The 26,514-nt window shown below is 32.1% G+C and overlaps 2 protein-coding genes across 3 annotated transcripts in view; one reads left to right on the top strand and one right to left on the bottom strand.

Moving 5' to 3' along the window:
- LOC118199181 (uncharacterized) overlaps positions 1-20,214 on the bottom strand; it is a 159,257-nt gene extending 139,043 nt beyond the window's left edge. The window contains exons 1-6 of one of the 2 annotated variants that reach the window (XM_085820950.1): positions 20,104-20,183; positions 19,917-19,971; positions 15,224-15,651; positions 12,321-12,364; positions 10,888-11,046; positions 3,869-3,932 (exon numbers count right to left, since the gene is read on the bottom strand). In XM_085820950.1, coding sequence (XP_085677076.1) covers positions 3,869-3,932; positions 10,888-11,046; positions 12,321-12,364; positions 15,224-15,497 — 541 coding nt within the window. In that variant the 5' untranslated portion in view covers positions 15,498-15,651; positions 19,917-19,971; positions 20,104-20,183. Of the gene's footprint in view, positions 1-3,868; positions 3,933-10,887; positions 11,047-12,320; positions 12,365-15,223; positions 15,652-19,916; positions 19,972-20,103 lie in introns of both variants that reach the window. The other variant, XM_085820951.1, reaches the window with a different exon arrangement.
- A 1,833-nt stretch (positions 20,215-22,047) lies between these two features.
- Positions 22,048-26,514, top strand: part of LOC118199178 (uncharacterized) — a 25,301-nt gene continuing 20,834 nt past the window's right edge. The window contains exon 1 of the mRNA XM_035370979.2: positions 22,048-22,373. Coding sequence (XP_035226870.1) covers positions 22,259-22,373 — 115 coding nt within the window. The 5' untranslated portion in view covers positions 22,048-22,258. The remainder of the gene's footprint in view (positions 22,374-26,514) is intronic.

Below are 26,514 nucleotides of genomic sequence, written 5' to 3'. Positions count from 1 at the left end.
ATAAAGTAGACGATGCAATGCTATGGCATCGGAGATTTAGCCACGTAAATTTTGATTATATTAAGCAAACTAGTAAGAATCAAAGCGTGAAAGGGTTACCAGAAATTGAAAAACCAATAGAGAGGTGTAAATCGTGTATTGTTGCTAAATCTAGTAGAATAACTTTTAAATCTGTTCCGAAGAGATCGGATAAACCATTGCAGTTGGTTTATTTAGACGTTTGTGGCCCACTACCAGTTCCATCTAAGGGTGGGAGTAAATATTTTCTTGCTATTGTAGATGACTATAGTAGATTAGTAACAGTGTATTGTATGAAAAATAAAAACGAATCGTTCTACAACTTTAAAAATTATCATAGGCAAATGGAAAGACTGACGAATAGAAAATTAATAAGTATACGCACCGATAATGGTGGGGAATTCTGTAACAGGCAATTCAAAGGGTACTTAGCCGAAAATGGAATTAGTGTTGAACGCACGAACGCGTACACCCCAGAAGAGAAAGGTGTGTGTGAACGTTTTAACCGAACGGCATTAGACGCAGTTAAAGCTATGCTTAATGATGGTAAAATGGGAAAAGAATGGTGGGCAGAAGCTCTTGGCTGTTTCGTACATACATGGAACAGAGTATGTCATAAAAGCAACCAAACCCCTTATGAAATGTTCCTAAATAGAAAACCCAGTGTTGTTTATTTTAAAGTATTTGGTTGTAAAGCCTATGTTGGCGTGCCAAAACAGATTAGGAATAAATTAGAAATGAGGTGCAAAGAAGGAATCATGGTAGGATATGCGAAGGAAACTAGGGGTTATAGGATATGGCTGCCAGAAGAACGCAAATTAATAGAAACCTGTAATGTGAAGTTCGATGAAAAACTGTATGCAGCAAATGGCATCCTGGAACAGAAATCAATTTAAAAGACTAGAAGAATCTGAGCTATTAGCAGAATCAGATGAAGAACAGGAAATTTCTAGAGAAGAAATAAAGTTGTCAGATGACAAATCTACTCTGAAAGAAGTATCAGACTTAAACTGGCAAAGAAAAGCAGTTAAAAGGCCAGATGGAACACGTACAGACATATATTATTATGTAGAGGGAACAGACACCCGTTTTAGATCCTATAATGATATTGAAAAGTATTGTGAGGCAAGAAATATTAAATATGAAAAAGATAAGTTCGATTTTAGTGGAAAAACGAATACTCGGGGAAAGTTAATTTCGTAGAACAGGAGATTAGCTCTGTGTCTGAAGAGGCAAATTCTGTAGAAATAGTTATCCCACAAAATTTTAAAGAAGCACGAAAATCAGTAAATGCCAAAGAATGGGATAAGGCAATTAAAGAAGAAATCGAGACAATAAAGAAAAGAAAGATTTGGGAATTAGTCAAAAAAACCAGAAAATAAAACTATAATAGGAAACAAATGGGTCTATACACTAAAAAGAAATGAAAAGAATCAAGTGGTTAGATACAAAGCCCGCTTAGTAGCACAGGGATTCAGGCAGAAAAGAGGTGAAGATTTTGATGACGTTTACAGTCCTGTAGTAAATTTTTCAATCATAAGAATATTTTTCACTATCCTGGTATGTTTATATGGATGGAGTAATTTTCAGTTAGATGTAAAGAACGCATATTTATATGCAAACCTAAATGAGAAAATATATATGACCCAACCAGAGGGATTTATCGAAGAGAAAAATAAAATGTGTTTATTACACAAGGCCATTTACGGTCTACATCAAAGCGGCCGTGAATGGTTTTGCGAATTTGAAAGTACTTTAGAAAATCTACATTTTAAGAAAATACAATGGTGTAATTGTGTTTATAAGGGTTCAAATGCAATTCTCTTGTTATATGTAGATGATATTGTGATTTTTAGTAAAGATAAATATAGTATAGATAAAGTAATTTCACAGCTGAGTAAGTTTTTAGATCTTAAAGTATTAGGCAAAACTAAAACATTACTCGGAATTGAATTCTTAGAGAATGAAAATGGGTTTTTTATACATCAGCAAAAATATATCGAAGAAATTTTTGAAAAATTTAAACATTTCCAGATACTAATAACTTCACTTCCCATAGCTAAGGGCACTATTCTTACAAAATTAGATTGTCCATCTACAAGTGCAGAAGTTGCGGAAATGCACACATTACCCTTTAGAAATCTGTTAGGATGTTTAGTTTTTGTAGCTAACAGGACAAGGCCTGATATTACATATGCAGTGAATATCTTATCACAATTTCAGGAGAATCCTGGAATTAGGCATTGGGAAGCATTGTTGAAATTGCTTGGTTATCTCAATAGTACTAAATTATATCAGTTAAACTTATCGAAGATTAAACATCTAAATTTATATTGTTATTCAGATGCTGATTATGCAAGCAATAGAGATGACCGCGTGTCCATGGAAGGATTTATATTATATTTAGATGAAGTACCGGTAATCTGGAAAACTGTTAAACAAAACTGTGTAAGTTTATCAACCATGGAAGCGGAGTATATCGCTTTATCTGAAGCAGCGAAGGAATTAATGTGGACGAAAAATGTCTTACAAGATGAAATTTTAAAGTTTAATTTAAGAGAGTGTAAATTATTTTGTGATAACAAGTCTGCCATTGATTTTTCTAGATCGCCAATAGAAAATCACCGAACTAAGCACATAGACGTAAAATATCACTTTGTTAGAAGACTAGTAAATGATGGAGTGTTTGACCTTGAATTTATCACCAGTAAATTAAATACTGCCGACTTATTTACAAAAGCAGCAACTGCTGTTAATTTAGGAAAGTTTTGTTTAGATGTTTTCAGTGTTTAAAGACAATAAGTGTTTTCGTAGAATAGAATTGAACTATGAACTTCTGTGAAAGTTTTGTTTTTGTCTTTGCATGGGGAAAAGAGGGCCATTTGTTGGCTTTAGTTTTCCACATGGAAATTTTGATTGGAGGTCGATCGGTGGTAAGCTAACGTGGTTGCCGCTGATTGGCCGATGACGTCAAGATCGGCGAATCTTGTGTGTTCTTGTTCTCTTGTGTCATTATCAGTTAGCATTATGGTAGTTTGCTTTCAATCTTGCTTTCAATCAAATGATTTTAAAATGTAAAGGCTACAGTGTTAGCTTTTTTTATTTTATTTACGGAATAAAGCAAGAATTTTATTTAGTTTAGTCTTAGCTTTATTTAAGGGAAGCAAAACATGCTTTGCCTTTATCACCACTGCCAACAAAGATAAACAAAGGATATGCCTTTATCCATTTTTTGTAGCAATTTCACTTTTTGTTTAATGAACTTCAAAACATACTTTCGCTTTGTAGATCATTTACATATTAATAAATATATATCAGAAATTCTATTTGACATAATCGAAAGTTCAAGCTTACTTTTAAAAAATTGCTCTAACCTTCTGCAAAAAATAATAAGCCGGATCCAATTCGAAGATTAAAAAACAACGCAATCTGCAACATTAACTGAAATAGATAATTAAATAATTTTAGCTTTAGCTTTTACCGTCCGTTATACATTAAACGCGCACTCGTAAACGTAATTTGCGCATGCGCACAAGCATATTCTCAGCCGTAAAGGCCTTACGCGCGTGCGTCAACGCGACGCATGTGCAAAAAGTTTGAAGCTTTGAGGTCCGGATTATAGATCATTCCGGATTATAGGTGTCCGAATTAACGACTTTTGACTGTATTTATTCAAAATCACACGGAGTACTTTTTTTTATAGCACTGAACATTATGCTTCACGTTGGAGATGCCAGGAATTTTCATTTCAATATTCAGCATATCAGATGTGTTTTCAGATATATAATCTAAATGTAAATCTAATACAATAAAAAATTAATAATACAAAAATTGAAATATAATTAATTACCTGTTAAAATTTGATATTTTTTTGAACTGTTTTCCTTTGATGGCAGATCTAATATTATTTTTTCCTAAAATAAATGAAAAGATCTTCATAATTAACATAAACACACTTTCAAACATTAATAATTTTTATACAGTTAGCTCTTACAGTATTAAGATTGCTCTAAATATGATTACAGAGTTTGATCACTGAAAATATTTGAACAGTACATTACATTAAAGATTGTTTGTGAGCACTTCCTTGCAGTACTGCATGTCTACAAATTCATAGACTATAAAATTTTCATCAGCCTCTGAGTGAGTTTGACAAACAACTAGTAGCAGTTTATTATAAACATATCTTGCTTTCTTAAAAACACCTCCTGTATAAGGAGAGGAGTCTAAGTGAAATATCTGGTACCAAGAATTCTTTTACTGACATTTTGTTAGTTCTGCAAAACTCTTAAAAGATAGCAATAACTTCTGGTTCCATCCGCAGCTAATTCTGAAAGTTAAACTTTTTCGGTTAATTACACATTTAGTTGCTAAAATGTTAAAAAAAAAAAAAAAAAAAAAAAAAAAAAAAACTGAAATGTTTCAGATTTTAAATTACATCCAAAGGGCCATTTTTTAAACGTTTTGTGTGTTACCTTTACTTATTAAATATCATGTTCTTTGCACTTAAACCATAAAATTCAGTTCAACAGCAACGTCGCAAAATAATTTTAAAATGAGCCTATCTTTAGAATTTCCAATACACAATTCTGCGCAGAGATAAAAAGTTTTTATATGAGCTGAGATAATTGCTAAGTAAAAAGTTTTTGTTTATTTGCTGCCCAGATGCGAAAGTGGTTAAAAGATCTGACTGTCATACCGAACCTCAGGTTTAAATCCTGGAGAAGACATGGATGTAAATTATCTGTGCCTTCATAGGAGAAAGTGGTGACCCACTTATTGGTTATCTCCATAATAATGTGACCCTTGCTTCCGGCCTAAAAGTAGCGGCCAATGTATACAATGGCTAGTGCCCACCATTGAGCGGGTGGAAATTTTTTTCTTCTGTTTTGTTTATCAGTTTGCATCATAGCTCTAAATATGCTAACTTCATTCACTGAAGGCGTTCAATTAACATTTTTCTAATATCAGTGAGTAAAACATTATCTTTAATTTTCAACCCACACCTTTTTTAAAATTTTACTTAGAATTCACATGCAATAAACAACACTTTGAAATAAGATTAGAAATGCTTATTAATGAAAATCAAAAATGTTATATAAGCAATGAAAGAAAAGTTAAATTTCTTGAAAATGCACTAAAAGAAAGTTAATGTCCATCTCATTTTCTGAACAGAAGCAGTTCTCTGACTGACTTTTCATTTTTCTTCATCACATCTAATCATTAATTATGTAAATTATGAATACTGTGAAACTACTTTTAATTATCTCCAGTTTACATTTTGGTGCTTTCTGATTATCTGCAGCCTTTTCGGAAAAAGCTGCAAAAAGGTACTTGTAAGGAAAAACAGGAAGTTCCCAAAATTGTTATGTAATAATTCACAGTGTCGCAAAGAAGTATTTATGTGGCAACCTAGGTTATCTGTTTTGGCTGCTACACAATGCTGAATTGCACAGATATAAAGTTTGCATAATTTTCTGGCATTTCTTTAAGCAAAAACAGCATATTGCTGTGCATACAAAAAGAACTAAGGTGCAAAAAAAATTTCTCGGAAACAATAAATGCTTTAGTATGGATATTTCTTGCTTTTTTATTAATCAATTGCTCTTGTATGGAATTCTTACTGTGCTGTTATTTTGGAAATGGTTGCTGTCTTTTGTACATCAGCTTGGAAAAAAATAAGTTGCCAATGAGCTTATATATGCTCTCGAAAGTCAGCAATGAGTTAGTGACTTTTTGGTGTGGGTGCAGATAATCAGAAAATATGGCCATTTTTACACCTGAAATTATTCCTGAAAACTAAATTATACATTATACTTAAAGTTACCATTAAAGAATCATTAACATTATTAAAGATAACAACATAATTATCAATAAAAGTTTAAAGCAATTAATTAAATTTTTCTATATAGAAACAAAGCCTTTTTAAACTAAAATAAACCAGATTACTGTACTAACTCAAAAATAACATCCTTTTTACATTTTGGAATGAATGTTAAGAAATAAAAACATAGCTAAAGGTTTATTATGTTGTGCAGAAATTCCGAGAAAGAAAATCTTACAATAATTATCAGTGTGATTTAGTTTATACTTGAACAGTCTGATTAATCTATATAGTATGATACTATGTTTATCACTATATAATTGCATTTACCAAAATACTGCTTTCTAATCAAATTTTAGAATTAATAAAAAGGGAGATCTTACTTAAAAAAATACAGTACACTCTCATATTACTAAAGATCCAAAATTGGAAAATTAAAATTACAGAAATGGTAAAGTAAAATGAACACTTGAAAAATAAAAAAAGGGCATAAATTCTGAAATAAATGTAATTAGAACCAAACTGCCATTTACTGTACCCAGAGCAAATACAGTACAAAATCCAAAATCCGGACGTCCATTACCCGGAATGATCTAAAATCCGGACCTCAAAATCACCAAAACCATTTTTCTCGTAGGTTTTATGCATGCGCATTTAATTCCCTCCTCCCCGCATAATAAAACATCTGGAGAGTCCCAATTTTTAATTTCACTTTGACACTAAATAAAATACCTTGTTATTGAAGAAACAATCATTTTAGCATAAATTTGTACGATCAGTAATTTCACTCAGTTGCTGCGTATCTGCTTTGGCACATATCTCAAACCAAAACATTCCCCATAGATACATCGTTGATCTGACGCCAACCTGGTGAATCATTATTTATTTTACTTTCTTTTGATCACTGCATGTTTATCAAAACATGACAACTTGAGTAATGACTCATGTAGCAATGCCTAAATTTTTTTTTTTATGTTAGGAATTGAATAATAAAGAGTATGGTAACCTTTTATGTTGACATTATGCTTGGCGATGATTATAGATTTAAGTTAAATGCACTACAAAATGTTGACGAGGAGAAGTTTTTCTAAAAATAGATTTTGTTAACGATACTCATAGACCAAAAGATTATATTTAGGGCTATTTGAATTGCGAATAACTGATTTGTTATTCACATAAACCCAGAACCAGCGCCAGGGCTCGTACGGCCGCAGAATTTAGGACCCACAGAAATTGCATCAGGCTGTATGATATCTAGTGCCGGCCTTCAATAAGGCTTAAGTGGGAATTTATTTATTCAGAACTCTGATAAGCCTTAAGCATGTGCAAGAAATAGACATAAGTATAATAAATAACTAAACTAATACAATCAGGCTTAATTGTGCAATAGAAGCAAGATAAAATTTAACAGAACAACTTGTCATTAGTCCCCAAGCTCATAATACATTGCCAAATATGTACAGTGAAAGCCGCTAATTTTATTAAAGGTTTTCGGATATCGCAAAACAAAGGTGAAATTTTCCAATTAACGGATTTTATAAAGAAATATGGAGAAGTGGTAATAAAGGAAGATGATATAAAAAAAGTTCTTCATTGTGATGACAATGCCCCAATCATCAATCAATTAACTAACGACAAAATCTGTTGTATGGTTCTAAATTCAGAAAATACTGCTACTGATACTGAAAAAAGTGACAGAGAAGTTACTGATAACGAGAAAATTTCAATTAACAAGTTAGTCCGAATTCTCGAAACAGCAGTTACAGGACTTCAACAATGTAACTAAACAAGAGATTATGTCTGTTTAACAGAATATAAGAGAAAGTATTACCACTAAAAACAAAGCAACTTACATTGAAAGAAATGTCTAATAAGGTAAACAAATAAATATTAAACTTTTTTTTTGTAAATTTTGATACTCTGTAAATCATAAATACTTCACTATTTCATAAATTACGATTTCATATTTTTAATTTTATTATTTCTACATGCCATCTTACTAGATTTAAATTGATGATCTAATATCCGGAAAAATCCCAAATCCAGAATCGCCGAAGTCCCGACAAGTCCGAATTTCGGACTACATAATTTGCCAGCTGATGAAACAGAAAACACTGCATTTTGCCCAATAGTTGAGAATGCAAATATTCATATTTCATGAAGTTGCTGGTTCTTAAATGGTGACATTTCATGTAAATGCAATGTCAAAAATTGCAGATAAATTGTTAGAATGTGGGAAGCCAAATTTGTTATTTTCTCCAATTATTTTTTTAAAACTAAAACAGATAACTATGTACATGGGATCATAATGTTTGTCTTTTGTGCTCCATCTGTTTGACACTACATGGATTGATCCCAACTGAGAGGCCCCTATATCAGGCAGGAGGTGGGTCGCCAGCTTTAGTTCCCCAAGAGGTGAGTTGTACGCTAATCATGCAACTTCCATGGGACCCCAGTTTGAGGCGGCAGACTTTAAAAGTTTCTCTATAACCACTGCTACCCCCTGGGCCTGCAGGATCACCACTTCTGGTTCACAGGTTTCACAGTGGTGGCGAATACGTACACCTGAAAATCTGACTGGTCATCAAGGTACACTTCAGAACTATGTGGGATGCCTGATACCCACTATGGAACTAACACAGGGCTATTCCACCTTGACCTACGGGCCACGCAAGTTAAATCGAGCCCACCAGGTTAAGTCATACCTGGTTACACCCACAGGTTACAGGGAACCACCAGGCTCATGATTTTATTTCTCTGTGGCCAATACTTGCTATGTACAGATCCTAGGGAGTAGTTTCTCAGAGTTCTTTGTGTTGACCTCTCTTGGGAGCGAGGGTATGTACATGGGAAAAGCAACAGCATATACAATACCAAATTTGAGCTATCTGATATTTCTTAATTGAAAACAAATCACTGTGTACATGGGAAGAACAGTCCAAAAAAAACTACATTAGGATTTCTTGGAAATAATAAGTATTTTATTATGAGTGCTTCCTGTTTTGTTAATTTTATTAATTGATTACTTTTTTACAGAATTTTTAGCGAGTCGCTAGTTTGAAAATAGATGTTATCCTTCACATATTAGCTTGGTAGAAAATTAGTCGCCAACAACAGGAGGGAAGCGAGGAGTTGAAAGTACCAGAAAATCTTTAATACAGCATAATTTTACATTGATTTTCTATATTTTGGTTAGACTAATGAAAAAATCATTAACTCAAGAATATTATTAAATCTTAGCCAGCCTGCATTTTGAAACATAAATATTTGTTTCTTTCTGATTATCTGAAAACCCCTTGAAATCAAGCAAAGCATAATATTATTAATTTAGTGATGTGGCAACCCATTACGTTGCCAAATTATATTTACATGGCAACCCATGTATGCACAAGAGCAGCCCTCCAAATTCAGTGGTCTATTGTTTGTTTTTGGCTTTAGTACATTTTTTCCTTTTAACAAACTGTGAAGGAACTGTGGAGGCTGCTGGCTGATAAAAAAATAAAGTGCAGTAGAAGTCCAGAAATCTGCAAAGCTTGAGACCAGAGGTTGTGCGGATTTTAGGATTTTGCAGATTTCAAGACAGAGAAGATAAATCATAATATTCAGACTAAAAGTACAAAATAAATAAGGCATATTAGATACATTTAATTAAATTATTATACACATTATTGCAATTATACACATTATTATATGCATTAAATTATTATTACATATATAAATTGATTATATTATTCATTGTACTATATGTACACAGCATCGAGGTTTGCCAATTTCGCCTCATGCAAAGATTTCCGGTTTTGGATTCCAGTGTTAGAATCACTGTTGCTGTAAAATTTCAACAGCTTTTCTTTCTTTTTCTGTATATCATACACAATCGTATCGCAATTCCATACGATTCTGCTATAAAATGCATCTGTCTCCATCTTTTGCAGAATTTGCACTTTTTGCATTACCGTCAATGCAACGTGTTTATGTTTTTCAATGTTGCAAGCAGTAAAACCATGATTGCGTTTCTTATCTGTAATTGTATTAAAAAGGGCTGAAATTTAAAATATTCTTAATTTATCCACAAAATATACGGATTGAAAAAAAAGGCAGCACTAAATAATCTCGGGAAATAACAAAGCTCAGAAAATACAACAACATGAATCGTGAACTTGAAAGAAGAGTTGAGTGAATCGTCTGCTTTCTTACCTCGATGCAGCTTAGCGGGAGGAAAACTTTTATCATGATGTCAATAATTTGGTATTTCCATTATGACTCATTATTATTCGGTAATTATGATGCCATTATTCGGCAAGTATTTTTTCTTTGATATTTCGTACTCAATGTTGCAGTTACCAGAACCTATAAACTAAATGTTTATATTTTGAGAGGCAATGCGGATTTCAGGTTGGCGGATTTTCGGTATTTGACTGTACTGCATTTCATCGGAAATATGACGTTTTGCCCATCAGTTCATAATCAATGAGAGTGTACTTCTTATATAATCAAATTTTCTGGAAAAATGCAATGGGAAAAATTTTCAAGAAAAATGTAATTTTCATGCAAAATACTGATTTTAGGCAAGATTAATTTTTTTTAAAGCAGAAATAGATTGCTGTGTATAAAGGGAGAGCAGAGTGTGCAGTGCCAAATTCATGCAGTTCTTTTAAGTGAAACCAGACTGCTGAGTACATAGGGAAAACAACAAAAAAATTACATAAGGATTTCTTTAAAAAAGATAAGTGTTTAATTATGGACGCTCCTTGCTTTTTTAAAAATTTCATTGACTTGCTGCCCTTTTATAGAATTCTTAATGCATCATCATTTTGGAAATGGCCGTTGCCTTTTGCATGTTAGCTTGGGAAAAAATTTTCAAGAGCGGGTTGTGGATAATTAGAAAGCACCAAATGATTTGATAACCGGCCAAAAGTAATAAAATTCTCCATTCCAAAAAAATTACAATTATCTAAAAATTAAAAACTTTTGAAAATTTCTTACAAAATACTTTAAGTATAAATTTAAAGCATTGCATATTACTGTAATAGAAAGAAAGGTCTAACCTTTACAAAAGCAAAACCATCATTTTCCTTTTGCTGTTCTTTGTCTTGATTTAAAGTGGGAACCAGTGTCTTAGGAGCTGTTTCAAGAGAAGACCATTCCTTGGTTGTGTAATTTAATGTTCTTTTAGCTTTAATCAGCTTTCTTTCAGCTATTTCAGCCTAAAATGCAAACATATTTATTATCATTAATAACATACACATATTTTACAGCACAGATTTGATAGCTGTTACTGCCATTAGATACAAGTGGAAGCTTCATTAAATTTCAATAATTCTAGTACGTTTATTATACTACAAAATGAATCATAATGATAATTCAATTCAGGCAATTGCTTGAAGAATTTTAAAAACGATCTCACAGACATTAAATATCTCTGTTAACTTTAGAACAATGAAAATAAAATAATTTGAATATCCATTTCATTACTTTGCAACTACAGTGTCTCTAAATCCCACATCCTATCATAAAAAGACAGTAGAATTTGAAGGCAATTAGAAAAACAGCCATAGCAGTTCCAATACCATTTACAACAAACCTCTTGATACCTACACATTATCTCATCGAACATGCGAGCAGTGCGAATTATGAATAAGCATGATGTAACAACATCTGCACATCATTCATAACATCTGCACTTTCTCTGATGTAATTAATTCTCAATAAACCATTTTTTGTTTTTACGAACAAGCATACAAATTAATTGTTATTACTGTATTTTTTCTCTTGCATTTTTTTTTTGGGGGGGGGGAAAGGATTAAAATTTGGAACCTGTCTTGAATAACACAGCAAACACCAGATTATTTTCAAAGTTATGAGATCCTACCATTAAAAAAAGTGTGTATTTACCATAAAAAAGTACGTATTAATGAAGACAATGTGGACAGCTGAATATGGTCAACAAAACAGTAACAGAATGGAATGACTACCAGTGCAAAGTTTACACTAATAACATTCTAAACAGAACTTCTGGTAAAATTGGGGAGCTTAACAAAACTAGAAATTGATGAAAGCCATTTTAAGTAGCACAAACATGATGTGGATAAAAAACTAACAGTTTATTAGACAAAGAGACTTCCTTCAGACTTTCATAGAAATATTGGCACAACTTTGGAGAGATCTCTCACAACTTTCACGGTCAGTGGGATAATACATAAGTACCAAACTTTCGATGAAAAAACATAACATCTCAGAAAAATCTGAAAGAAGACAGATATGGAATAAGAAATGAAGTCCTTCAAAACCTCAGAGGTCTTCCAAGAAAGAAAGAAATTTTAAATTGAGAATGGTACCACTTTCTTTAAAGATTTTTTTAAATTTGCATAATTAGGAATATAAACTGAAAAATTTTGAAATGTGAACTATTCGAGGACAAATTTTTAAATAACATCATGAAATAATTTTATAAGAATATTATATAAAGTAAAAAAATTACCTCTTCTTTCAAAGCTTCAATAGTCTTCTGGGCTTCAACAAACCCTATAAAAATTTATAGTTATTACACTACAAATTTATACATTTTATATTAGATTTCAATGAATATCTGCTTCAAATCAATCATAATCTTCAGAATCCAATTGAATCATGAAGCTCAAAGTGAGCTGAAAGACTAGAAGAAATATCATGAAAAAGAACATGTTTGCTTTTTTTTTTTCACACACATCCCTCCACACCAACATGATGGCAGCAAATTCAAATTCAACTCTATTAGGTTTAGTCACAAGGGACCATTTCTAGTTTAATGGCTATGTCAAACAATAAATTAGAATATCTTAGAAATTCATAGTTCTTAATGACAAAAAAACTTTACCCTCAAAAAGTCACAACCTTGTAGTATACCTTAATTAATCAAAATAGTTAAACTCTAATTTATGGAAGGAAATGTAATCATATTTTGATACAAGATTCTTCAATAAACTATCCACCTTAGTAGAAGTCACCAAATTTTCAGAATGTGCAAAACTCTAGCAACTATGTGCATGACAATTCCTCTCTTAACTATGGCCATGTGCTTAATAATTCCTCAGGTGACCATGACCATGTGACCTTAATAATTCCTCAGGTGACCATGCCAAGTCTTCAATTTTTAATGTCAAGCATGGCCATTTTCATTAGACTTTGTCTATTCAAAAAATGGCAATGTTACTTGCTAAACCTCCAGTTCCAATTGTTTTTATGGAGAAACTATGCAATCTTTTTGTCTTGAATTTAGTTTTAAAATACTCACTTCTGAGAATTGCTTGCAATGGAAGAAACTGTGAAAAAATTTCTCATGGGAATACAGTATTTTACCACAAAATTGCTGGGGGGAACAAATGTTTTGAATCAGAGCAAAAAAACAAAAAATCATTTGTAAACCAATTTGTCGACTAATTTTCACTAGAAGTACCTAACTAAGATATAAAACATGTATGTAATAATATGCATAACTAATTATTTGCAAGTATTATAATTTTTTTTTTTTTTTTTTGCATAAAAAATATGACAAAATGTGCCAAGGCAGGTGTTCTAATGCGTAAGTACTAGAAACTTCGCTGCAGATTCAAGAATTAGGTAAGGTTAAAGATTATCAGTTCCAACAGGATTAAACTTGTACACTGCACCAAAAAAAAAAAAAAAAAAGAAAAGAAAAGAAAAAGGGGGAACAGTTCTATAGCTCCTGTTCTACTGAGCCGATTGACAAAATTCAAATCGCGTTTTGCACGTCTCGAAAGCACGACTTAGGCTAAATATTAGATTTATATATAGTGTTGTTCTAACATAGATATTTTGACATAAAACCGGACTTTTTCTGAAATAACATACCAAATTTTTTTCAATATTTTGATTCTACGACTTAAATCATGCCTAAATATTAAATTTTGTAAAATTTGGTGAGAAAGTTAGAGAAATTCAAAAATTTATCTTGGCACAATTTTTTTCAGTTTGCGCCAAGAATAATTCACTTAACGAATTTCTTAATATGTGGCAACCAATTTTCCTTTCCCTTCCATTATACCAGAGCGGAAAAACAGGCACCTCGTTCCTATCTTTTTATATTGTGCATGAGTGAGAAAACGAGTCGCATCGTTTCTACTTCCAAATAATTATCAAAGTGTCTAAGCCACATTTGATGTTTTACGCTTTCAACAAATACGCCAAATTTCAAAATGCACGCACCAATATATAAATTCACGAATATCTTCGGAAATTTTGAATAAAAAAACTGTAATTTTTTGCAGGTAGGCTTAGAAATACGTCTACTTTAAGACGATGGTAAAAATTTTATAGATTATAATTCAAATTTTTTTTTGAAAAATTTATAAAAATTATTTAAAAATACGAATTTTGAAAATAAATCATAAAAAATGGGTGAATTTTATTTGGAATGAACCTAAATTTTGAAATGTGAAAGGAAGAATCAAATAAGTTTAATAACAAAAAGAGAGATTAATAAATATATACCAAACTCAATTAAGATTGAGGAGCTAAAATTTTACTTGGAATTTTATTTGGAATGAACCTAAATTTTGAAATGTGAAAGGAAGAATCAAATAAGTTTAATAACAAAAAGAGAGATTAATAAATATATACCAAACTCAATTAAGATTGAGGAGCTAATTTTTTAAAAACTACTCGTGCAATTTTTACAAAACTTGGTAGTTTGGCGTAATTTGAGTCGTAGAATTTAAATATGAAAACAACTGGTATGTTATTTCAGAAAAAGTCCGATTTTGTGTCAAAATACCTATATTAGAACAATGTTATATATAAATCTAATACATATCCTAAGTCATGCTTTCGAGACATGAAAAAAGCAAGTTGAATTTCATCAATCGGCCCAGTAGAATGGGAGATATAGAACTGTCCCCCCCTTTTTTTTCGCAGTGTACATGTAATATGTAACTGCATAAGCAACAGGATTGAACCTATGTATGTAAGACTTTTCGTTCCTTCATCTAACTTGTCAAAATCAATAATCCAAATATGAAAATTTCATCAGAAGCGCAAAGATTTGCAATGAAAAATAGTTAATTCAGCTCTTTACCATGCCTTATACTTAGTATAATATACACAGGTTCATATACTAAGTATAGATAATACATATGGGGTGATACATATGTGATTATATCTATTTGGTAATACATATGTGTGTGTATATGTATGGATAGTATGAACATACACAAAATGTTTGCACATACAGGGTGGGGAGTGGGAGATTTTGAAAATGCCTAATGCACAGTAATATTATATACATTCTTTCATAATTACAGATATAACAAGGTACAAGTATGCCAATGACATAAAAACAAAAGTAAACATTTTGGAAGGGGGGGTAAGCTCCTTTAAATTGCATACCTTTTTGAGGTAACATTAATGCATTCATGAAGGGATATTTATCATAACTTTCTGCAGCTTTGAGTTCATCCAGTGTAAGAGGACGACTAGTGAATACACAATGCTTTAAATGGCCCCATAAAAAGAAATCACACACTGTCAAATCAGACAATCTTACAGGCCAGGTCATATTGTCATTCCTGGACATGATATGTCTACCAAAAGAGTCTAAGGTGATAATCGACATCCTCGCTGTGTAAACTGTAGCTCTGTCTTGCTGAATGCTGAGATTCATTCACAGCAGACTTTGCTCAATCGCTACAGTTACTGCTTGGATAATCTCTTGAGTTTGTACTGTTTTTCTTGTTCCTTGATGTTTCAACGCTGACCCTATTGCACACCCATTGCTTCACAGTCTGAGCCGAGGACCCCGTATCATAACAGGGCAACTAAAAAGAACAAGGAAAGTGATGTAGTGCAGTTTTAAAACTATCATTGTTTTTGTAATATGCTGTTCACCATGAAATCACGATGAAATGCCACTATACTATATATACTACATTATCATGGTAGTTAATCTTTGGATTATGGTAACTTGGCGATTGTTTGGCAAACATTTGGCGACCAACCCTGCTACAGCAACCTGCTAGTTTTTTTTTGGACGCCATTTTGTTTTCACAAAATAAAGGCATTTTTTTTTTTTTTTTTTTAACTCAACATTTTTTTTCCAGCAATCTACTAGCCGAATTATGCTTATGCTAAAACTTTTATGGAACAAAAGTGCTTAATCATGATGAAGATTAGGTGCGAAATTGGGAGAAAGTGCAGAATCAATTGTGCAGAATTGCATATATACGGTATTAATACACACGTCAACCTATTATCACTTAAAAAAACTTCCCAGAATTTCACAAAAATGGCATTGCGCACACTCTTGACTTTATCAATGTACACTGCTAAAGTCCTAGCTAGTAACCTTTATCGCCTTACCAAAATTTCGCCAAACTACCTGTTACCATATTCCAAAGATTAGCCATTATCGTCTTACTGTTGCTATATTTAACAATGACTGTGTACAATGCAATTCAAAATCTTCCGCTCCCACACACCATCCTGCATATATTACACATTCATATGCACACACACAATATATATATAAATGAAAAATACAAAGTAAAAATTAGTTCAAAACCTAATCCATTTGCATGAGGACAGAAGCAACAAGCAGTAGCAATAATGAAAAATACAATATTTGATGTGGACACCACATGACTTCCATGTACGTGCTATTAAATTATACACATTTTTTGCTGCATTTCATTTAAACTTATTTCCATTTCCTTCAATTTCAAGGAAATAAGTTTAAATGATATATTTCTCAGAATGATATATTCAACAGATATATTATTCATTCAATTAATTCAATTCTCACTTTGTGACATGGCAAAAATACATAAAAATTCAAAGCATCTTCATTAAAAATTGTAAAATACAGAAAAACTAAAACACCAAATACAGTTAAAAATAATTCTTTTACAATTAAAATGTAAGTTTCTGCGCAAAAACAAGCGATTCAATCAGTGGGCACAAAAACAAATTTTTCAGTGCATAAAACTGAAAGTTTACTTTTGGTCCCACTCAGCAAAAAGACACTGAAGATTGTGTGCAAACTGAGCTAATTCACTATTCTACTAAGAGTTTAAAATGCAAACAAATGGCAGCCTTATTAGGCTTAGCAATACTTAAACTTTTAAATTGTTGATAATTCTCCAACTATTGTATGCAAATTAACTAAAGTGCATGAAAAGCTTAACAACATCATTTAATCACTTTTAAAGTCACAATTTACTCACACATAATGAGAAAACTGAGCTCATCAAGCTGGGTAACAGAATGGATGTATATATATATATACATCAAGCTGGGTAACAGAATGGATGTACATATATATACAGTACAAAGTCTTTAATCAGGACTCGTCGGGACTTCAGCGATTCCGGATTATAGATCATCAATTTAAATCTGGTAAGATGGCATGCAGAATTTATAAAATTAAAAATATGAAACCGTAATTTAAGAAATAAAGAGCAATTATTATCTAAAGGGTATTAAAATTTACAAAAAAAAAAAAAAAAAAGTTTAATATTTATTTGTTTACTTTATTAAACATTTCTTTCAATGCAAGTTGTTTAAGTTGCTTCTTTTTTTTTTTTTTTTTGCTAATACTTTTTCCTTAATTCTATAAATAGCTATAATTTCTTGTTCAGTTCCGCTGTTCAAGTCCTGTAATTGCTGTGTAGAGAATACCGACTAACTTGTCAATCGAAATTTTTTCATTTTCACTAATGTCTCTGTCACTTTCTTCACACCTTTATCCATTTTTCTGCAGCAATTCCACTTTTTGTTTGATGGACATCGAAACATGCTTTCACTTTGTAGATCCTTTGGCAGCTCCAGAATCCGAAACTCTTTTTGACATAATCGAAAGTTCAAGCTTACTTTTTATAAAATTGCTCTATCAGTCTGCAAAAAATAATAAGCCGGATCCAATTAGAAGATTAAGGAACAACACAATATGCAACATTAACTGAAATAGATAATTAGATAATTTTAGCCTAGCTTATACCGTCCGTTATACATTAAACGTGCATGCATAAACGCATATGCACATGCGTAAATGCTACACATGGGCAGAAAGTTTGTAGCTTTGAGGTCCGGATTATAGATCATTCCGGATAATGGATTTCCGGATAAAAGACTTTGTACTGTATATGTATATGTGTACAGAGACGTATATATACATATATCCACACTAAGTGTATAATGCCACACTAAGTGTATTTTTAAACTTTTTAGTATGATTATAACTGCTTTTAGAAGGCTGAAACTTACTTCTTAGGTGAATTTCAACTTCCTCAGCAGTATCATTTGGTAAAATATCATTATCATTATTTAAAACATTGCCATTCCTTTCTTCTTCGTCACTAACCTCTGCAATTTCTGGGGGAACAACAACAATATCAGTTTCATTCTGGTCATTATTAACATTATCATCATTTGTTTCTTCATCAAAAAATCTTTGAAGGGCTTCTTCTAATGTAAGGTACCTCATTCTAGGCATTTTTAAACAACCAGCACATGAACCAGAAAATCGAAAGGAATGAGTGAAAAAGGAGATTGACTACCCGTTTCCTGCTGACATTGCATCAACGCAACACCTGTTTTTCCTTCCTTCCCAACACAAATATAAATATCTGACTGATGTAATGTTCCGATAAACAGTGACCTTAACTAAAAATAGATCATTCATAAAGACGGCAATTCTTTCCTTAAATATTTTCAGCAAAAATACCTCGTCGAAAATTTTACTTAAAGTACGAGATTAATTATTATAAACAAAATGATTCTTGAAGGCAAATATTTTTTTACAGAAATAATCTTCATAATATTCCCTACACAAAATCATCTGTTGGTATAAAATATCTTAGGTAGTTATATTTATATACGCATTTATATTGACCGTTGCATCAACGCAACACCAGCGGCTAATGGGTTAAGGCAGAAATGCAAAAATATGACACGACAGGAAAATGTTTTTATGTACAAAAGCAACGCAAAGTGCATCTTCGTAGCAATACAGTATTCACAAATAAATGTTCAAAATTGTGACCACCAGCAGTAATACATGCTTGGTAACATCACAGAAGGGATTGATGAACATTTTGAAAAACAACAGGCATTTCGTGCATGATTGCAGCTGCAATGGATAGTCGTGCAACGAGGTCCTTCAGTGAGTCAACGGGAGTCTCGTAAATGATGCTCTTCAAATAGCCCCATAAAAAAATCCAAGCTGGATAAATCTGGCAAACGGAGTGGCCATCAAACGAGTCTACCACAGCCAATCCATCGACCCAGAAATGTCCCATCCAAGTAATTGCGGACTCGCACATGGTTATGGGTTGGTGCAAAATCATGCTAGAACCACATGCGATCACGAATGACAGCCGGAACATCTTGCAACAATTCCGGTAGCACCTCTTACATAAAAGTTTAAGTGTTGTAAAGTAAAGTTTAACTGGCATTGTGCACTCCCTTGATTTTATTTATGTACACATTGACCTATTTTCACTTAAAAGTCAAATTGTTCCAAATCAACATCAAAATCACTCCAACACGCACACACCAAAATTTCAGATTTACTGAGTGTGTGTGTGATTATAGCAGAGCCTCGAGGGCTATCTGCCTAAGGGGAGGGATGCCTACGTGGAGGCTTTCTAAGAGAAACTGGCTTGTATACATGTTACACACGGGGAAAACTACGAAAACGCCCATGCAGCTAGCCCGTTTGCGGGATTCAAAATTCGGACTGAACTACTAGTGTTCAGCAACTTTACCGCTCGGCCGCTATTGGGTTTTCAGCATTACTGAAAGCATACGCTTTTTCCTATACCTTACAGATCTGAACCTTATATCTAATTATTTCATATTTTGCATATGAAATAGTGCCAAAAACATAAGTTGCATGTCCCAGATTGCGCCAAAGAGCTACATATTTTCTAATTACTTAACATTCAAGGTTCCTTGAATCTTTCAACAATTTAAATTCTCAAATTTACGTAAAGTAATATACAGCATAAAAGACTTTCAAAATTTAAAGCATTAGTTTTCGCATAAAAGAACTGGAAATATAATTAAAAGTATAAAATTTAATTACCAATCCAGGGGGCTCCCCTTCTTTGAAACATACTTTTTAGTTGCTGCCTATACAACTATGAATACAATAGAAAAAACACTATAAATATACAACATATTTTAACAGAAAGTGATGAATAAATATAGTTCACAATATTCAACTTTCTTTCATACAAAAGATTATTAAAAAAAACATATGCACAACAAACCTGGTTCCCCTTAATTATTTACTGACAGTGGTGTAAATCAACTAAATAAAGCTCAGTACATTTTGATAAACAAATTTAAGCTTTGTTTTGAAAATGACGTTTGCCAGTTTCGAGTAAGAAATAAATCCTAATTTCATCTGGATAGCCATATTTTAAATACGTGCCATAGAAATGTTTATTTATGTTCCTAGTTGCTTTTAAAATATTTATTTGATTTAAATCAGTAATTAATTACGTTATTTGTTTACTCAATATTTACTAAAAACCGTATTCTAAATGCATACGTCCATACAAAAATCAGTCTTTTAACTATAACTGTAACGCTCAAATAAAACATCTGTCGTCAAATACGAAGTTCCGGGGGCGCTGCGATCACCGAGGCAAGCGGCTGGACGTTCGCAGCGCTCCGTAAAAAAGTGAAAAAAATTCCTTTCCCGTTGGGGAATATCAATTAAATTACTTTGAAATAATGATTTTTCTACAATACCTACACGTTTTCAAAAGTTTTTCAGTTGCGATGTTGATGAGAATGAAACAGCGGACAATGTGAGGAAGTACAACGAAAGGCTGGAATTTTAAGATGAGTACCCTTCTTTCATCTAAACCCAATCAAATTTCTATAAATATGTGCCTTTAAATCAATAAATTTTAACTTTTAATCAGTTTTTAGCATTAAAAAATACTTGAAATTGCTTATTGCCTGTGGCTTCCTTTGTTAAACAATTCCGAACAGACGCCAACGTTATCAGTTCATGTCTGTCGTCACTTACAAAGCCCCCTTATCTTGCTTTGAGGAATCTCGTGAGAGGGAAAATAGGGGACTCACGGCATCGCGTTATTTCCTCTCGGATCCTCTGGAATTCTTTTCTTTTTTTTTTTAGATCGCTTAAATATTTTTTGCCTTTAAATAATATTATACCTCACCGATTTTTTCTCATACTGTTCCTTGCTATCTGTTAAATGTCCATATGTAACGGATGGATTATTCGTCACTACTTTAAATAAATTCTTAGAACTATGAGCTTATATATACAGTGTCCCTCATTGTGTAATTAATTAAGTAAGTAGTAATAAAATATGATAGCAAAATAATAAATCTTGTAATAAATTATGATATATAAATTAATAAATACTATGTTTAATTTGTGTTTTTAATACATATACTCAGTAATTTACATACACACACATATATATATATATATATATATATATATATATATATTTTTTTTTGTGTGTGTGTGTGTGTGTGTGTGTACGGTTGTGGTCTTGTATTGTATATGGTTCTATCTTGTTTGTCTGCTGCTGTTTTTTCCAAAAAGGTATGAAAATGTTGGGAACGAAAATAGCACAAGTTACTTTAGTTTAATTAATATATACTTTGTATGATGACTTTTGTTGATATCTCAGGATGCAATACATATTACTTTGCATATACTCAGCATACATATTACTTTGTATTTCATGCTAAATACCTTGATACGAAGCAATTTAACACCGTCAATATTTTTTTCTCCCCCAGTAACACATCTATTCATCATTACAAAACACACTCACCACACACACACACACACACACTTGTGAGACACTATTTATTGTAAATGAAGACAAATTTTCCTCCTTTTAACTACACTCATGGAAACAATCGTATTTTAGGATATTTTCTACTTCTTTTCCTTTTCTTTCTATAGGCCCTTTTTTTTTTTTTTTTTTTCCCTCTCTATTATTTTTGGGCCATTTATTTTAAATTTTATTTTGTCCCATCTTTTCTTCCTGACCTTTTGAACTCGTGCAAGATGTACGAAGTTCCCTTTTTACTCTCCTCAAATACGAAATTGCCCCTTTTCTATATACCTTTCCTTCGCACCTATGCTTGATTTTTCGCCCATCTGTGCAGAAAGACTTAGCGGGTGCAAAACAAGACATCTGTCTACTTTGTCTGTCTGTCTGTCTTAATACGAAGTTCCTTTACTCTCCTCTGAAATCCGAAATTGACCCTTTTTCTATATACCTTTCCTTCGCACCTAAGCTTGATTTTTCACCCATCGCTGCAGAAAGACTTAGCAGGTGCAAAACAAGACGTGTGTACTCTGTCTGTAAAGGAACGGAATAAATATAGTGAAAATTTAAACTTAAAGTTGTATTAAAATAATTCATCATGATATTTATAAGGTATCAAGGACTTGAGCAGATGTGTTTAAACGTCATTGCAACTAATTTAGATAGATTCATTGTAGCAAGCAATATACCACAATCCCAAATGTATTTCTTTCGTAAGTGCCCTTTAATTTTCATATCTGTTTTATTTTTCATATAATGCGATGAATTTTTGGGGAAAGTGCAGAATAGCCCACTGCTTGGCGCGTTTTTAAGAATTGCACATACTCGGTATCCATGTGCACGTCGACCTATTTTCACTTAAAACAACATCCCAGAATTGCACAACAATGGCATTGCGCACTCCCTTGACTTTATCCATGTACACATTGACCTATTTTCGCTTTAAAAGTCAAAGAAAATTGACAAAAATCCAATTTTTCTTACTCTTGTAGAAAGCGCCAATCAAGTAAGTGGGCGAATCTGCACTTTAGCCGATTTTTTTTAAATCAGTTTATTTTAATGTTTTGTGTGGATTAACTTAATTATAAGTTATCTTCACTAAACATCAATACCTGGTACCTTCACTTAAATTTTAAACGTCACCAAATCGAAACTTTAAAATTTGCAGAAAAGCTTGGTAGTATTCATTTCGAATGAACCATTTGAATGTGTGCTCATTTTTTTGGGAATGTTTCCGTAACCGGCACTTAACGAAATTTCAGCTATCATTGAAACATGGCAACAAATGATTTGGCAACGGTTTTTATGGCGATAAAGATTCCTAGCTGGGTGTCTGAAGATAATCATCCCTAATCAGAAAATTAGGGTAACCGTCTTGCGCACAACAAATTACGCCAAATAAGCGCCATGGAGTGAAGTGCAGAATCACCCACTTATTTTGGCCCTTTTTGCAAGAGTAAGAAGAATTCGATTATTGTCAATTTCCTTTGACTTTTTAAGTGAAAATACATCGATGTGTACATGGAGAAAGTCAAGGGAGTGACCAATGCTTAATTTGTACAATTCTATGATTTTTTTTAAAGTGAAAATAGGTCGATGTGCACATGGATAGGGAGTTTGTGAAATCTTTAAAACGTGCCAAGCAGTGGGTTGACTTTTTAAGTGAAAATACTCAATATGTACATGGATAAAGTCAAGGGAGTGCACCATGCCTTTTTTGTGTAATTTTGGGATGTTCTTTTGGTTGATCTTTAGATTATGGTAACTTGGCGAAAATTTGGCGACCAACTCTGCTACAGCAACCCTCTATTTTTTTTTCTCCGCCATTTTGTCTTCACGAAGTAAAGACGTTTCTTTTCTTTTTATTTACTCAACACTTTTTCCAACAATCTACTAGCCGAATTACACTTATGCTAGAAATTTTATGTAACAAAACTGCTTAATCATGACAAATATTAACTGCAAAATTGGGAAAAAGTGCACAATCGCAAACTCGTTGCACATTTTTCAGAATAGCGCATACACATAAACCATTTACACGTCGACTTATTTTTACTTAAAAAAAATCCCAGAATTGCACAAAAATGGCATTGCACACACTCTTAACTTTATCCATCTACACTGCTATTTTCTCATAAATTACAAATTTGCACGAAAATGCAGGAAAATTTTGTGAATCTTTAAACTCAGTAAAAAGCACATATATAAAATTACCTGATTGCAAAAAAGTATATACCCTTTCCAAGGATGAACATTTCCACGTATAAAATAAATAAAATATCCAAAAACTTTTACCTCTAAATTATCTATTATATTATAAACATCACCAACGAATTTATACCGCAAACATTAAAAATAGTTACAAATACTTAGTGTCAAATATTTAAATTATTTCCATATACGTTTACTTCAACTGAAATGTATACCAAATTGCTACAAACATAAAATTCAAAAATAACTATCATTTGATTAAAATATCACTAAATCATATACACGTCGACTTATTTTTACTTAAAAAAAAAAAATCCCAGAATTGCACAAAAATGGCATTGCGCACACTCTTCACTATATCTGTGTACGCTGCTTTTTTGTCATAAATTAGAAACATTTCACGAAAATGCATGAAAATTTTGTGAATCTTTAAATCCGGTAAAAAGAACATATATGAAATTACGTGATCACGAAAAAGTATATACCCTTTCCAAAGATGAACATTTCCACGTATAAAATAAATAAAATATCCAAAAACTTTTACCTCTAAATTATCTATTATATTATAAACGTCACCAACGAATTTCTACCGCAAACATTAAAAATGGTTACAAATACTTAGTGTCAAATATTTAAATTATTTCCATGCACGTTTACTTCAACTGAAATGTATACCAAATTTCTACAAACATAAAATTCACAAAATAACTATCATTTAATTAAAATCTAACTAAATAATGTACACGTCGACTTATTTTTACTTGAAAAAACATCCCAGAATTGCACAAAAATGGCATTGTGCACACTTTTCACTATATCCATGTACACTGCTTTTTTCTCATAAATTAGAAAAATTTCATGAAAATGCATAAAAATACTCAACGTATATTACTCAAACGTATTCCAAAATACTACAAACATATAACTCACAAAATCACGATCATTAAATGAAAATATAATTAAATTAAAAACACTACTTAAAATATAAATAAGCACATACATTAAATTAATAAAAATTAGATTACAATCCTAATTACTTTAAACTAAATCATTGCTAATAACAATTTTCCAATAATACCATATTAATTTATTTACTCCTTACATTTAGAACAATGCATAAAAATAATATCCTCAAATGATTAAAAATACTAACTTACCTAATCTTCTTCAGAATCTTCATTACGTGGCACGCACACTTCCCTACAGAAAGAGTTCTAATCGGCTGCAGTACTACTGCTAATTTCTAAATCCGAAATCCAGTAGTCAACTGGCAGTCTATTCACCCAGTAATAAGAAATTAATAAAATTTCACCCATACTCAAACTACTTTCAGCAAACCACGTACCCTTCCTTACACTCCGTTTCATAAAATGTCCATTTTCACCAGATTTCTTGCACCGCCATTCAAACTTATCTGTAATATCCTTCCTTTCGCACAATCTCAACTTATTATTATTATCAGATAAACGCATTAAAAATTTAGAATTCACTTTACATAGCGCCATGCAATCCGAAAATTAATCAACACTATTTCACACAACACACAATGAAGCTTAATACAAAATAATGTAGTACTACAGATATTTTTCCAAATTTACCCCCTTTTCCGATTAAAGAACTGTAATTTGTCCATTAATGTCACATGACGTATCTCATGATCTCTCATTTCCCTCGCACAAAATAATGCGTAATCGGAACTGAGTACTTTATTACCACATTATTACCAAAGTCCTAGGTAGTAACCTTTGTCGCCTCCAAAATGTCGCCAAACTAATTGTTACCATGTTCCAAAGATCAGCCGTTCTTTTAAGTGGAAATAGATCGATGTGTACATGGATGCTGAGTATATGCAGTTCTTAAAAACACGCCAAGTAGTGGATGGTTCTGCATTTTACCCCCAGAATTCTTCAAATATGTACTAAAGCAACTTAAGAGGTACAGTTTGTAAAGAGGTATTCGACTAATTAATTTATTAATTTCGGATTATAGATCATCAGTTTAAATCTGGTAATATGGAATGCAGAAATTATAAAATTAAAAATATGAAACCGTAATTTATGAAATAAAGAGCAATTATGATCTAAAGGGTATCAAAATTTACAAAAAAAAAAAAAAAAAAAAAAGCTTAATATTTATTTATTTACTTTATTAAACATTTCTTTCGATGCACACACGCCTACATTACGCATAGTCGAAAATAGAAAATTGCAACTAGAAAACTATTTGATGTGTATTCGTGATATTTATAATGACGAGGAATTTGATTTAAATCACATCAAAGACGGAGTACATCGAGATGAAATACTACATTTAGTACGGAATTATAAGCTAAATAAAATAAAAACATCTGCCCTGAAGATAAGGATAGTGCTGACAGATCAACCTACAGTTTATTGCGTGCTGCGACGTCTTCCCCCCCCCCCCCCGCAGAGCAGTGTGAAATTGATAAACAGGTTTCGGAATGATTAGAGAAACAAAGGATATGCCTTTATCCATTTTTTGCAGCAATTCCACTTTTTGTTTGATGGACATCGAAGCATGCTTTTGCTTTGTAGATCCTTTAGCAGTTCCAGAATCGAAAATTCTTTTTGACATAATCGAAAGTTCAAGCTTACTTTTATAAAATTGCTCTAACAGTCTGCA

This window comes from Stegodyphus dumicola, chromosome 7 (genome assembly GCF_044657685.1).
Source record: "Stegodyphus dumicola isolate Sdum_Otavi_A_Nest chromosome 7, ASM4465768v1".
Lineage (NCBI taxonomy): Eukaryota > Metazoa > Arthropoda > Arachnida > Araneae > Eresidae > Stegodyphus > Stegodyphus dumicola.
This window is presented reverse-complemented; position numbering and strand designations above follow the sequence as displayed.